Source organism: Culex pipiens, chromosome 1 (assembly GCF_016801865.2).
Source record: "Culex pipiens pallens isolate TS chromosome 1, TS_CPP_V2, whole genome shotgun sequence".
In the NCBI taxonomy this organism is placed as follows: Eukaryota; Metazoa; Arthropoda; class Insecta; order Diptera; family Culicidae; genus Culex; species Culex pipiens.
This window is the reverse complement of record NC_068937.1, coordinates 34,977,128-34,992,401: the sequence shown is the minus strand read 5'-3', so window position 1 is coordinate 34,992,401 and position 15,274 is coordinate 34,977,128. Positions and strand designations below refer to the sequence as shown.

The 15,274-nt window shown below is 36.7% G+C and overlaps 1 protein-coding gene across 2 annotated transcripts in view; it reads right to left on the bottom strand.

Moving 5' to 3' along the window:
• LOC120418116 (uncharacterized) overlaps positions 1-15,274 on the bottom strand; it is a 152,250-nt gene that overhangs the window by 51,505 nt on the left and 85,471 nt on the right. For both annotated transcript variants that reach the window (XR_008212154.1, XM_052708310.1), the window contains exons 3-5: positions 1,141-1,355; positions 945-1,080; positions 288-874 (exon numbers count right to left, since the gene is read on the bottom strand). Coding sequence is in view for 1 of the 2 variants with exons in the window: in XM_052708310.1 (XP_052564270.1) it covers positions 288-874; positions 945-1,080; positions 1,141-1,355 (938 nt within the window). In the remaining variant the exon portion in view is untranslated. The remainder of the gene's footprint in view (positions 1-287; positions 875-944; positions 1,081-1,140; positions 1,356-15,274) is intronic.

Sequence of the window (15,274 nt, the reverse complement as noted above, 5' to 3'; positions counted from 1 at the left end):
TTGCGAGAGGTAATTAAAAGCTGGACAGGAAGGGAATATTGAGTAAGGGGGAATGGGGGGAAATTATTTGCAGAATACTGAGAATGTGTAATGAGCGGAAATTAATGACAGAAAAGCAAGCAACCTTCACAAATTTAATCACATTTTTTGTCAGTCAAAAGCAGATGAACGGAAAATTAATGATTTGGAAACGATTTTCATATGCACTATAAGGAATTAAAATGCTTCATTTCTAGATTATTATTTTCTGGTTTGTTTTAAGTTTTACAAAATATCAGATGACTCACCTTGATCTTCCCCTCCTCAAAGTGCTCATGCCCGAGCAGCAACTTGAGCCGCGCCACGGACCGTTCGTACCGGCTGTTCACCAGGGTCTTCTTGCCACCGCCGGACTTCCCACTGGAACTCCCAGCGTGGATGGCCGCCGGCGAGGGCAGCACCGACCCCGTTGAGGTCGAGCTCGTCGTCAGCGAGAGGGCCGCCGCCGAAGCGATCATGGCCAGCGGAACCGCCAACTCGCCGCCACCACCTTCAAGCGAGTTTGTCAAATCGCTGGACTCCTCGTCCGACTTGTGGCGCAGGGAAGACTTGGTGGATTTCTTACTGCTAGTGGCGGCGACTGTGGACGTACTGCCGTCGGTGCCGTTGCTGCTGTTGCTACTGCTACCGCTTCCGGAGGTTGCATTGGCCGCTGGCAAGGTCAGAAACTCCAACCTGGACGGGGGCTGTATCACGCCCAGCGGCTGATCGTTGATGAGCCATTCGAGCCGGGCCGCGGGCAGTGATTCGTTTGATATGCATTCGACCTCGAGAAACTCGTCCGCGCCGTAGTACGGCTTCATGTCCACTATCACCGGATCGCTTTTGGGTAAATCTGTGGGGAAGAAGCGGGATGTTGATGAGTTGGCAAAACCCTTCAAGCCATGTTGTTGGTTGAGACTCACCTACTACATTTAAATCTCTAGTTACTATCTTAGTGTGGAAGGAGGGTGCCGCCTCGGTCACCTCGCAGCTGTACTTCCCGCTGGTGTGCGGTTCCACGTTGCCCAGGATCACGTGGCTTGCGTTGGAGTGATCGACCTGTAAAGTCAACACGTTGTTGCATTGAACTCAACCGTGCAACACCACCCTTATACTCACATTGACGTTGATGCCCGCCTTCGGGAAGATCTTGATCGACGGGATCTCCTTCGAGGTGTAGCGGAAGAACTCGTGCTTGCCCTTGTACCACTTGACCGAGTACAGGTCCTCGTCGGGCAGGTCGCACTCGCAGATCAGCACCGCCGAGCTGCCCAGCGCCACGGCCTGCGGCACGCGGATGTGGACGCTGTCGAGGCCGTACACGGCGTAGGTTACTGGAAAAAAAGCGAAAGAAGAAAACAAAGCTCCGTTAGTTTCGTGGAAGGATGAGGAACCTCTTGACGGAGCGCTTCTATTTGAAGCGACAAAGTAACACAACAACAGATTCCAGCTTGGATTTAATTAGCCATCCAGCCATGCAAGGGAAACATGTTTTGGCTTGGATCGACACGAATTTGGAATCTTTTTTTGAGACTTTATTCCGGAGAAAAACAGAACCGGCTTTCGGGTTGATGAGGGCAGTGTATCGAAGTACACTCAGTTGTATGAAAAAAAGTTAAAAGCAATGTTGTTGTTTTGTTTGTCTGTCAATGTTTATAAACCAAAACTGGCGCATAGATATGGCCAACACGCCAGTGATGTTGAAAATGATCGCATAAGTGTCCAAAAAGCCTCCTCCTCCTGTTACGTCAAATCAAGCTCAAATTTAGGTTTTTGGTTCAGTTCACCCACCGGAACATGCCCCTGGAACCCAATCCTTTCCATTTTCCGAAAAGCTATTTGTAGAGGTTTTTTTTTCGAGATTTTCAATCGGTATTTTTTTTAATTTGGATTAAACTTTGTCCATTCATTCTCTTTGTCCAATGAAGCCATTTTGCATCATTAGGTTTTCCATACAAGACTCCAGAAAATGGACATTCCAATTTTAAAAAATCTGTACCATGAGAACAAATTTCTGATCAATGGTGTCCTCGGAAAAATATTGTTGGTTACACGATAAAAAAAATCCGAAAGTTGCATTGTTGATTTGTGCACGTCATTGCATTGAACATATAAATTTAAATTCAATTTGATGTAAATATGCAATAAATCATATGTAAATCATACGTGAGTTTCAGCCGATTACGTCAATCTCAAGTTTACATCAACTGAGTTTACATGTGATTCATCATTTCTGTTTCTTAAAAATTCACAATTTTCTTCTGTGTATGATAAGGACTTGTCTGAAAAAATAGGTAAACGGAAAAAATCACGATTTTTATATGACTTTTTATGACTAATTCCTAAAATATTTTGAAATTTTTAATTTGTTTGAAAAGACTAAAAAAGGCGCTTAGGTTTAGGATGGTACAAAATTTGTTACTCCAGATATTATTTGTAGTCAAACAAAATTTAAAAAAATATTTCTAGATGCAGAATCAAATTTGGAATGACACATTCAGTTTTTGAAATTTAAAAATAATTTATGAAGAAAAAGCACTGAAACTGTTTTTTTTTACTTTGTTGATCGGACTGTTGGTTGCTGAAATACAGCCTCTCGAAGATTGAATATTTCGAAAAAATAGTTTTTTAGGAGTCATCTATGTAGACCTCAATTTTGAAGTCTCTGATTTTTTTAAGGTATTTGATCGATTTTCAGTGTTTAAATTTTTTTTTTTTGTGCTATTTTCTCTATCTTTTATCAACAATAATTAAATAAAATAATTACCTTTAAGAATCAAGAAAACCCTTTATAAAGGGCGCCTAAACTTATCTTGGATATATTCAAAAATTGGGCTTAAACAAAACATTTCACAAATGTTTCAGCTTTTCCAATATAAAGTAGGGGAAATATACCATTTCTCATAAAGTAGGGGAAATATACTATTTCTCAGCCTATTTCTATTATCGGCCTATCAGCACTTTGATCATGAATAACAGCTAGAGGTGGGCAAAAAAGAGCGAGCCGCTCAAAGAGCCGGTTCACTAAAAAGAGCGAACGAACGATGGCTCACAAAAAAGAGCCACGGTTCTTTTTGAAACTCCGGTCTTTTGAAAGAACCGTTCCAAGATGGAATTATTTTGAACACTTGTGTGTGTGTATATAAATATAATTCATAGAATTTGCAACAAATTGTAGCCACATTTTGTAAATGCAATTTCATGCATTGCACGCATATAAAAAAATAATTCCAAAAATGTCTCACGGCGTATTTTTTTAAATACTTTACGATAAAAAAGGCAGGTTAAAGAGGGGCTAATTTCCGACATCTTGAGAGCTGAATCGTCATATTTCGTTGGAGGTCTATTGCAACTTTCTCATCAATATGTATTGAAAGACTTTAAATAGCGTTGTTGCCCATATTTGAACAAAACATAAAAGTTTTCTAACTCTTATTTTCAGTTTCCTAGTTTTCTTTGAATATCCATTAGTAAATTATTTTCTAAACAAAATTTGAAAAAAAAAACTTTTCATTGTACAACTGGTCGTAAATAAAATTATTACTCGAATATAAATTTGAGCATTTCAAATTGCTTAACTTTGTAAAATTTTACCAAAACATAAACCATCTATGGTTTTCAAGCGCATTTTCTCATTTTTAGTTTTTTCAAATAATTTATACAAATAAAAAAACATAAAAATCACAACATTCTTAAAAACAGCAATTTTTCAAAAATTTAAAATGAGCAAAACAGACGTTCAAAGGAGCTGCTTTTTTAAATGAGCGAATAAAAATAAGCGGCTCCTGAAAAAGAGCGATTTTACCCACCTCTAATTACAGCTTTTAAAAGTGTTTTTTACTGTTCCAAAGTAACAAATAGCTCAAAAGTGAGCAAGCAACTCTCTATTGTTGATATATCTGAAAATGTTGATTAAATAGCGGAAAACTGCAAAAGTGATGAGAATTGGTCGAACGGCTTAGAGTGATTAAAATGGGTATATTTCCCCTACTTTTTTGAAAATTGCACAAAACTGAAAAAAAACGAAAAATTTAACTTTAAAATGCATATAAATACTACTACTTTTGAAATTTTCGGTTCAACTCTAACATGTCAAAAATGTTATTCTTGATTTTATTTTTTTTTTTGTTTTCGCAGGTATCCGAAAATTTCACAAATGTTTCATTTTTTAACATTGAAAATATGACCATTCGTTTGTGAGCAATGTGTATAGAAAATAAAAGGTTATTTGGATGAGAATTGAAAAACTTCAATTTTCTTATTTCTTTTATTCGCTGTATCTCAGAAACAGGAATTCCAATCTAAAATGTCTCTTAGAATTTTTTTTGAAATTTTCTTAACTTTTCGCAAAAAAATATTTCGAGGTAAGGACAGTTAAAAATTAAAACTAAACTTTATTATTTTTATCTTAAAAATGTCACATAATAAAAAAAAACTTTTAGGTATTTTTCGAATGCAAATGTCAATCGAATACATTAAAATCTGAAGTCAATGAAATTTCAAGATAAATCTCGAAAAAAAATGTTCATAATTTTCTAAAGCTCAAAAGCTGTGGTTTTTAGTCGCCTTAAACATATCAAACAGTTTCAAAAATTAAAGCTAAATTTTTTGTCTCAAATCACGAATTCTAGCTCCATTTTTCGAACCTCGAACCCTGGTTTACGGTACTTTATTTTCTTCTAAAATTGAAAAAATTTTTTTTTAAAGAGACTGAGTGTAAAAGTCCTAAGCCCAAAGTTTGTTTGTACCTTTTCGAAAGTCTGACGAAAAATTCACATGCAACAATCAACAACAAAGTTCTTATCCTCCCCTCGAAGGAGCTCTGAGCGAGGTACGAAAGCACGCATGAATGGGACATTCCGGTGAAAAGTTTGAGCAGCTTTGCCGGAGAGGGCTTTTCACCGGGTGAAGAAAAAACGCGTTCTTTTTTTTTTGCTTCAGGATTCTTTGTAGCGCGTGGGTCGTGTGCTTTTATGGCCCCTCGTTTAGAAAAGGGGGATGCGCTTAGGAGAAAAGGATGAATGTAAAAATGTAAGAATTCGTTAACGGCGGATTCTTTGCAGCTTTGGCAGGGAAATTTACCCTTCTTTTGAGGGGAGTTTATCTCGAGCTAGGTCGATTTAATGCTGGTTTTCGCAGATTTTTAATGTTTTCGTATATTTTGAACTCTTTCTAAGTCACACAAGGCACCCATTTTCCATAGTCAGGTATCTAAAAAAAATCATATTATTTTCTGGCAACCTGGCTCTGGTTACACCAATCACCTGGTGAAATTTTAATGAAACCGGGTTTCATCTTCAACTACTCTGCACCACAAGAAGTTTCGCAAACAACAACACTCCAAATTCTTGGATCTCGTTTGCTGCCACGTATAGGAATTCGAGTAGTAAACCTCTCTAGTCTAAGCCTGTTTTTACCTAGCCCTAGCCCTAGTAGTGGGAGTATCCACAGTCATGCTCGAGCACGCCTCCAAAACCAGCATCATGTTTCTTCCCGCAACAGTACAGTGGCATGGCAGTTCAGGTGTAGTGCGAAAAACACATCATTAAAATATCTGCGGAATATCTCCAGCGCCGTACTCTGGATCTCAGCTTTCCGTAAGACGAAAAACATGCCTCCAAGATGTTTTGAAAGCATTACCGGCAGGGGATCGTTTTTCCATCATAAGGGAAGCAGATTTCCACGATTCGAGGAGACATTTCCTGGAGTCTTGTTGTGGAGGATATTATTTCAATTAGCAAAGTCAACGGAGATTTCCAAAGGAACGGCGTCTTCAAATTTCGTTATTCAATTCACAGTTTAGATAAAATGCAATGTACCTGTATCTTAGATCAAATTTATGTGAACTTCATTCATAGTAATTTTCTCACAGAAATTGATAAAAAGCAGTATGCGAATATTTTTTACTAAGTCTCAAAAATTTTAATTTCGTAAAAACTATATTCGTGAACAAATTTGAGCATGAGCTGGCTATGGAACATAAAGTGAAGTTATAAAAACTCTATCATTTTGTAATACAGTCGACTCTCTGGCTGTCGATCTTCCCGATTCCAATATTGCTCCCTTGAATTCATTTTGCTCTAAAAATCCTTTCTGGTAGTCAATAATTTCACTTTCTCATGGCTCATCTTTGAGAAACGTAGCTTTGAAGGGTGTTTGACATTTGTTTGTTTTTTGTTTAGTGACGTTGCCATCGTTTTCTCCCATAGCTGTGAATCAGGAAAAAAAATTCAATCGAGTATTCATTTTGCATTGTTCTGTAATCTGATGATTCTCTTCCTCGACGGTCCCTTGGATATTGACAACCAGAGAGTCGACTGTAATTCACTACAAATTTATATTAATGTTAATGCATGATAACAGCCATGCAATGACAGTATACTGTGAAATATATGTAAAATATTTACAAATTCTCGAAATAACCGGTAAGGTAGAACGTTTAATCTGGTCTGTGGTCCAAAACAAAAATCTTGAAAGTGTCTCATTTGATTGAAAAAAGAAAAATGAATGTTTAAAATTGTATTTTAAAGAATGAACTATTCATTAACTTTTGTTCATAATTTTCGACTTTATAATTTAAGCCGCTGCAAATATTATTAAAACATACATGAACTCGTTTAAAAAAAAATATAAATCATTATAAAATTCCATTGTACATCACCGCAAAAACCTTTTTTCCTCCCAAAAAAAAAAAAAACCTCAATACTTATTTCGATTTTGGAAACAAATGATTGCAAAACAACTGAACAATTCAAGTAAAATAATATTTTATTCAAATACCCAAGTAGCATTTGGCAACATGATAAATTTGACTAAGTCCAGTTTTTGTTTTGTTTTGCTGTAGAAACATAAAAATGACATTTTAGCAACAATACGTTGCAATGTTGCAAACGTTTCGAATTGAAAACAACTATGCAACAATCCATTTCGTTTTGTAATCGAAACATATTGAAAACTTATTGGTTCCATTGTTGCAACATCCCGCATAAAAAAGTACCATATAAAAACTTTTTTTCATATGGTAATTGAACTTTAAACTATATTGTTACTACCATTTTCAAAAATGTTTGACTACTATTTTAAAAATGGTATTTATATGGTTGGCATGAATTTTTACTATCTAACAAATGGTTTAACCATCTGGCATAAGGGTGGTTAGCAATGGTAACCTTAAAAAACTCAGTACTATTTTCGTCAAAAAACTGTTTGTTGTATGGTAAATAAATGGTTTAAGTACTATTTGGCAAAAAGTAACCTTAAATCAAACAGTTCACAAATAGTTTAATATAGTTAAATTTTAATTTTGGGAAATTGAAAAACGATTTCACAAATAGTTACCATTTCTCAAAGTGTCATTGTATGATCCAATATGGTAATCAAATGGTAATTTTTTATCCGGGATGTGACTTAGCCCGATTTGTGTGCTAAGAATAATATTGAAATCAAAAATCCTTAGATACAGTTCAGCCCAACCATTTGTTTTTTCATCAATTCATCCGTGGCTCAGTGGTAGAGGCAAGGTGAGAAGATCTGAAGCTACCAGTCTAGAATCCCGACAGGGGTACTTTAGTTTTTTTGTTCAAATACATTTTTTTGTTTCGCGCAAATTAAACGACAACATAATGGCAACATCACAACAAACTACTTTACCGACATATTTAGACAAACAAATTGTTTCTGAAACTTCGTCGTAACAAAGTTGAAACAAACGGCTAAATGTTGCCAACACAAAATTTTCGTGCGCTTTTTAGGGCACCACGAGTGTTCTAACTATGTTGTGATAGCACATTTTGGGAGTTATGAAATAGTTGCATTTAAGGATCCGCAACAAAAAATGTTACTTGGGATGGTAAAAGAGTGGCTTGTAATTTAATTTTTTGTGACTTTTTGAGTCGAGGGACATAAACTTAAAAAATATTTTCATTAAAACAAGAAATCAAGTAAACTAAAAACAATTAGAAACTCATTTTACTGCGTTTAAAATCATATTTTTCGATCGTTAAAAATTAAGGTTTTTACGCAAAAAGTTTTGTTTTCGAAAAATAAATTCTTCGTTACTGAGATATTACGAAAATCAATTCTTGCAAATCAACTGAACTGGTACAAAATGCATTTAAAAACAGCTTTTTTCATATAAGCGTTTAAAAATTTTAATTTAAATCGCTTAACATAGTCAAAAATTATACCTCTCAAGAATTATTAATCAAAAATTTTATATTCAAATCGTGTTAAAAAATCCAATCCAATCCTTAAGTTTTTGCCAATATGTTGAATGAGAATATTGGATTTTCTTAAAAAATCTCGAACGAAATTTTAATTTTACTCAAAAAAATATGAAATGTGGTATCTGTTAAACCCAGCCCGGGAGCATGTTGACAGCTCCCATACAAACTGAGCGTACCCCGTTTTGTGGGCCCAGTGGGCCTAAGATGGCGGCCTTCGATATTATCTAGCCAAACTTTTGAAAATGGCGAATAGTTTAAATAAATATAGTTTTTGCCTTGTTTTGGTTTAAAACGACAAAATAAGCATTCTGGAATCATTTTCTTTAAAAACTCGTTAGAGATACGCCACGTTCAAATATTAGTCTAGAACGGTTGAAGTGAGCGTGCCGCAAAAGCCGTCACGAAAAAAAAGTTTTCTATGCAAATTTTGAGTTGCGTATATGATGGGCGGACTCCAACGAGGCCCACTTGCCATCTGTCGGTGAATACGCGCAACTCACGAAAACTGTCATCTTAGGGTCCGGTTGGTTAAACCTTTACCGTTTCATGTACCAACTTTCTCTATTTGATGAGATAGAGAACCCAGAAATCACCCACTTTATAGTTAAAAATTTAAGGTTATTTAAAAAAAATAAGAAAATTTGAAAGATTTTTGGTATAAATGAATGCAGATTTTTGTGATTTATTTTAAATTATGTTCATAAGTTTTGATTTTAGTTTTTTTTTGTGTTTAAGGAATATGCTCTGAGCTAAGCATTTCTCCCTTCTGAATACAATTTTCAACTATCTCCAGAATCAGTTTTAACCCATTATAAAAATCAAGGAATCAAAATAAATGTTGGTCCAATGTTAACCCTCTACAGCAAAATTTTTTTTTCGAAGTTTTTTTTTCCGTGGCCAGGTAGTCATTTTGAGCAACTTTTGTTTTATTTTTAGTATTTTAGTTTGCATTTATCTTGTTTAGTTTATGTTTATTTTTGGTAGTATTTGACCTATTCTACCACCTAATATAATTACATTTTGCCTATCTAATTTATTCAACGATTTACAGTCACTTTTTAAATTTTTTGCTTGTTTTTCACATTTTCTGCTATAGAATGGCACCATCATCATTTAAATTGTAGAAAGAATGTGTAGAGACATAGTCTGGGACACTACAAAAATTACTGCATACTTCTTTTTAATAAAAAATATACGAAATGTTAGTAAAAAACACAGCCAAAGTTGACCCCTTAAAATTAAATTTTTAAAAACATTGCAAAAGTCACATAAAACACGTTAAATTTCCAACACAAAAATTTCTTAAATTTAGTAGTTCTTTTTTCCAATGCTGTTTAAATATCAAAAATTGGTTGAAAAATGGATTTTTGGTGATTTTTTATATTGAAGCCCGTCTAAAGGCGGGGTTAGGTTGTAAAGGGTTAATCAAATATCGTTTAAAATTGATAAATTAACAAGAATAATAGTTTTACTGAAGTGTAAACAATAAGTCAAAATATTTTTTTTAAATAAGACAACATTTTCTTGGAATTTCATACAGTTTGAATTTTGAACTATCATTTTTTTACATTTTTTCAATGATGTTTTGTTTGGCTATGCGAAAATTATTAACTGCTCATAATATAAAAGTAACTACTAGTTTTTATTTTCTTATTTGGGTGATTTCAAAGGCATCACATTGAGAAAGAGTATAGCAAGTTATGAATGCTGAAAAACTATTTATTTATATTGGGAAAAATGTAGAATTGGTTATAAACTAAAACCAATACATTGTATTACGTTTAAAATTGTACGTTTAATCAAATAGGCTTGTTACACACTTAAAAAATGTACAGTGAAAAATGGCACTGCGAAAAAACATCTTTTTTAAGCTAAAATCAAGCAGCCATTTTTTAAAATTAGCGGCACTAGATTGTCAAAATCATAATTTCTCACTTCATAATATAATAGTGCATTAAATTTGTTTTCGAAATCATTACTTTGTCATATTATTTTTAGTGGAAAGACCAATTTTATCCAATTTGGCAATAAGATTATGCCATGTATCAAATTTCTTTCGTTCCTAAGATAACCTAAGTTGGCTAAACTACTCAATTTCAGCGTTCCACCAAGAAAGAAAAAACATCCCTCCAAATTCGTGCCCAGATGATAGCACTGTATCTGACTGAACTGATCCTGGGCACGCGACTCCGGCACAATCTAAAAAGAAGGGGAAGAAACAACAGCAAAAAGCTTCCCTTAACTTTTTTCTGCCCCCGCCGGACTGACTGCTAGCAAGTGATAATCCCGAGAAAACAAATGCCATTAGCTTACCGTACATACAATTAAGTTTTGAAAAGTATGAAGTTTATCAGAGTTTTCAAAATTAAAATTGACTATTTGAAGTCAATTTGACTATTTGAAACATTTTGCGCATTGTTTGATTTATGGTAAACGATTATGAAATAATGTCGGTCATGTTTACCATTCACTGTAAAGTTTTCATAGGAAAGTTAAATTTTTGAATGGGAACTAATTTTGACCGTCCTTACAGTGAAAGTCAGTATCAAATTGAAAAATAGTTAAGATGAAATCAAGTAAACCAAATTGAACATAAGTTCTAAAGTATTCAACTGGTTGTTTTCTACTCGGGAACCATGATCTAATATCCCGCGTTACGAAGTTCGGTATATCGTTTCTTGTGCCGGTGTAAAAATACATACATTCCGTCGGTCTGACGCCTCATTCCGGGCTCGGACGATGGGGCCCGGCAATCACGTAACACGTTTAGGAGACGGCAAAAACCCGGCCAAAGTGAGACACGAAGCCTAACTGCAGATCAAATCAAATTTGCCATCTAATTAATTAAGTTTTTCCCTTCGCCACTACGTAACTTTGAAAGCGCCAAGGGCGGACGGAGTTTTCCCTTTTCTTTCGACGGTGATAAAGTCATCGGATTGGGAGGGGGGAAAATTAATTGAACTTTGAAGCTGTCAGAGTGGAGAAAGAGGTCAACGGTTTGTCGAAGGGTGAGATAATTTGTAGTCATTAGTTATTTTCGGGACGCGCGAAACTTTGCGAACTAAAAGATCCGGCTATAAATAACTAATTTTAGCCCACTTAAAGAGGAGTTTTAGAGGACACTTCTTAATATACCCCCAACTCAACAAGTTCATAGTTCATTGGGTTAGAAAATTGGCACGCATTAAATTATGCTTTATCACTACTTTGCCAAAAACAGAACCGGCTGAATGAGAGAGGGTGGCAAAAGCAGCCGCTTGCATAAATTCATCTCGAGTGCCAGCCAGGCTGGCGAAAAGCGCCACTCTGTACTAATCCTTGAAGGAGGGCTGAGGACGAGCTGAGCGCTCTAATCGAATTCCGGCCGTGGTCTGGCTGGCTGGGGCATGCTGTTGCGGGACAAGAGGACATTAAATCGATATAATACATATTTAAAGATCCATCTTCGCGGCACTGCAACTTGTTGATGGCACTGTTGATGCTGGGCCAAACTGTTGGGATTGTTAAATTTTTATGAGTTCTGTGAAAAGTCTTTGTTTCTTCAAAAAGAAATACTTTTCAAAATATTAAAGCAAATCTCAACTTTACCTTGAAGATTTCTAGGCCCTTAATTTCAAACTAACGTAAAAGAATCAAAATTGTTTAAATTAAATTCCAAAGAAATGAGCTTTCAAAAAGCCAGAACCTCACAATCAAAGCTAAAATCCCCATTATTAATCGTTTATGAATTTCAATTACCATCCACAGCATCTTGTGGTTGCACTTTGCGCTGACCTTATAATAATCCTTCATCAATTACATTAATGCCAAACCAAGTCCTTTCCTTCGTGCCGAACGTGAACAACATAAACACGACCAATTATCATTCGTCAGAGTCAGAGTCAGAGTCAGAGTCAGAGTCAGAGTCAGAGTCAGAGTCAGAGTCAGAGTCAGAGTCAGAGTCAGAGTCAGAGTCAGAGTCAGAGTCAGAGTCAGAGTCAGAGTCAGAGTCAGAGTCAGAGTCAGAGTCAGAGTCAGCGTCAGAGTCAGAGTCAGCGTCAGAGTCAGAGTCAGAGTCAGAGTCAGAGTCAGAGTCAGAGTCAGAGTCAGAGTCAGAGTCAGAGTCAGAGTCAGAGTCAGAGTCAGAGTCAGAGTCAGAGTCAGAGTCAGAGTCAGAGTCAGAGTCAGAGTCAGAGTCAGAGTCAGAGTCAGAGTCAGAGTCAGAGTCAGAGTCAGAGTCAGAGTCAGAGTCAGAGTCAGAGTCAGAGTCAGAGTCAGAGTCAGAGTCAGAGTCAGAGTCAGAGTCAGAGTCAGAGTCAGAGTTAGTATCAAAGTCAGCAGAATCGAGCAAAATCAAGTTACGTCCATTTGTCTATGCCGCCACCATCATCGGTCGGTCAATGGCGGCGTCGATCCCTGAATCCGGTCGCACAGGTCCCGGAGGGACCGGAGCCAAACATCCTGGCCGTGTCTAACCACCACCCTGACCGGGTCCGGGATAATGGCGCTCTTTGGTCAAGCTTTAATTTAATTCCGAACATAATTGCATTCATAATACAACAGGAAATCGAACCATTTTATCGTTATGGTACCGAGCGTTTTCACCCGACCGAGAAAACCAGAACCGCAGGACGGAACCGATGACGGGGTGGCAGGGGAAAGAGGGTAAAAGGGTTTTATCCCCAACAGGGAAGGCGTTAGAGCAAACACGACCAGACAACAGGATGCTGCCGGAGCCAATATTAGGCGAACATTTATCATCCTGGTGTACCAGGAACAGATACGGGGTTCCCCGGAGGACCGGTAGAGGGAGCGATCGTGACTTGCCTGTACAGTGCGGTTGTTGGTTTGCTGATTTCGATTCGAACAAGTTCAGCAAAGTGCGGCTTGCAATTATTGATTTGGTGAAGCTAATTAATCTTCTCCGGTTGTTGATTTTAGTGCAGGTACTCGAACTTGGCAGTGTAAGATACTTTCGGTTTGTGGGAACCGTAATGGCCATTTGTTAAGTGCACTTTCCAGTCAATTAGGGCTTTCTCGGAAGGTTTGTTTTAATTGTATGTACTTGAGGTAAACTACTTGGCAAAGTAAATGAACATTGCCCTTTCTCTCATGCAATAAACTACAATCTGTAGAATACACGTCTGACAGTTTATTCCTGCTAAATGAAAGTTCAAAGACTAACTCATTTGACTTTTCTCAACAAAAAACTAAAAAAATTCGCTCAATCATGTCCCTGGTCCATCAAAACCGACCCGGCAATACCCTCACGGACCTCCCGTTACGACGCCGGAGCGTCACCGATATTAATGACCCGCATCCCTGGGCTGAAACCGCACCGCAAAATTGATGTAGAACCAGCAGCAGAAGCTTTCACGCCGGATGTGGTCCAACGGGAGGGGGGGAGAGAGCAAAAGCTTCATTTGGCAAATAAATGGCTTTCGTTTGGCTCGTAATCGCAACATAATTCAACTTTTCCCGTCCCCAGTTCAGCTACCTTTCTCTGACCGTTTCCATCGACCAGGTTGTTCCTCCGCTCCCGGGGAGAGGTGCGTGAATCGGCGCTGACTTGGCCTTAGAGCGTCCCAAGAAGAATGGATGGAAAAAAATCCAAAAACCGACAGATTTAAATAACTTTTATATAATTATTAGCAATTTTTAAAGTTGAGAAAACCAAATAAATGTTAAAAAACTTTTAAATTTGACTGTCCATTTCCGTATAGAGCCAGCAAAGCCAGAAATGGATTTTGATTATATTTTTTTTTATTTTGCTTAAACTTTGTGGAGTCCTTCCCTATGACCAAATAAGCCATTTTGTGTCATTGGTTTACCCAAAAAAGTCTCGATACATTTTTGGCAGCTGTTAATACAAAAATGGTACGTAAATAATAATGTAAATGTTTTCGTCGGCAAAGTTGTAGGTATTGATAAGGACTATTCAGAAAAAAGGTACACGAAAAAAAATTGTTTACTTTTTTTTCACAAAAAATCGATTTCTCAAAAACCATATTTCTTTTTTTATATATGATTTAGAGGACAAAAACCCGCATATTTAAAGCCATTCAGAAGTCAAATTCAAATCAAATTATTCGCTCTACAGCATTGCCTTGTTCTCGATTGCGAGATTCCTACTCGAATCTAGGTGTACGAAGGCTTGATATTTTTCCATCCACCCCCGGGATTCTAACTGACGACCTTTGGATTGTTAGTCCAACTGCCTACCAGCGACTCCACCGAGGCAGGACCCAGGGAGACGACTCCTACACCTGGACTGAGCTAACGACCTAACCTCTAGGTTAGACCGGGGCCAACATTTACTACCCCGTCCGACGGAAGGCGTGATCAGACAAAACTCGTCTCGAAAAATGCCACCGGGACCTTCTGGGATCGAACCCAGGCCGCCTTTGTGAGAGGCAACCACGCTTACCCCTACACCACGGATCCCAGCATTCAGAAGTACGGACCAATGTTTTTTTCAAATAGTGATTTTTGTATGAAAAAAATCAAATCTTGTACTCAACAATTTTTGACCTTATTTTTTAATGTAAAATCGGATTTGAAATCAAATTTTTGATTAAGTCCACCGTTAACAAAATATAGCCCTTCCAAGTTAATTTTTTCTGATAAATTCCATTTTGAACAAAGTCTGGAAGAAACAGAAAATATTTTTATTTTTCAAATTGTCACTTTAAAAATCTGGCAATACCATATTTATCTGCCAACCTGGCATCCCTAATCCAGTGGTTTCTTCGATGTTTTTAGACGAAATTGTGGAAAACTTTCTGAACTTTTCGATAAAAAATATTTTCAGAAATGGACAACCATGGACACTTATTAAAAAAATCAAAAACCGGAATTTTTCGGACAACATGGACAATCTTGGTTCATACTTGCTGGGTTTTAGTCCTCTTAAACATGTTAAAAAAATAAAAAAATAGGGTTTTGAGAAAATGATTTTTTTGAAAAAAATAAAAATTCAAAAATTAATTTCTTTTTCTCTGCGTACCTATTTTTTCTGAATAGTCCTCATCAATACCTACAACTTTGCC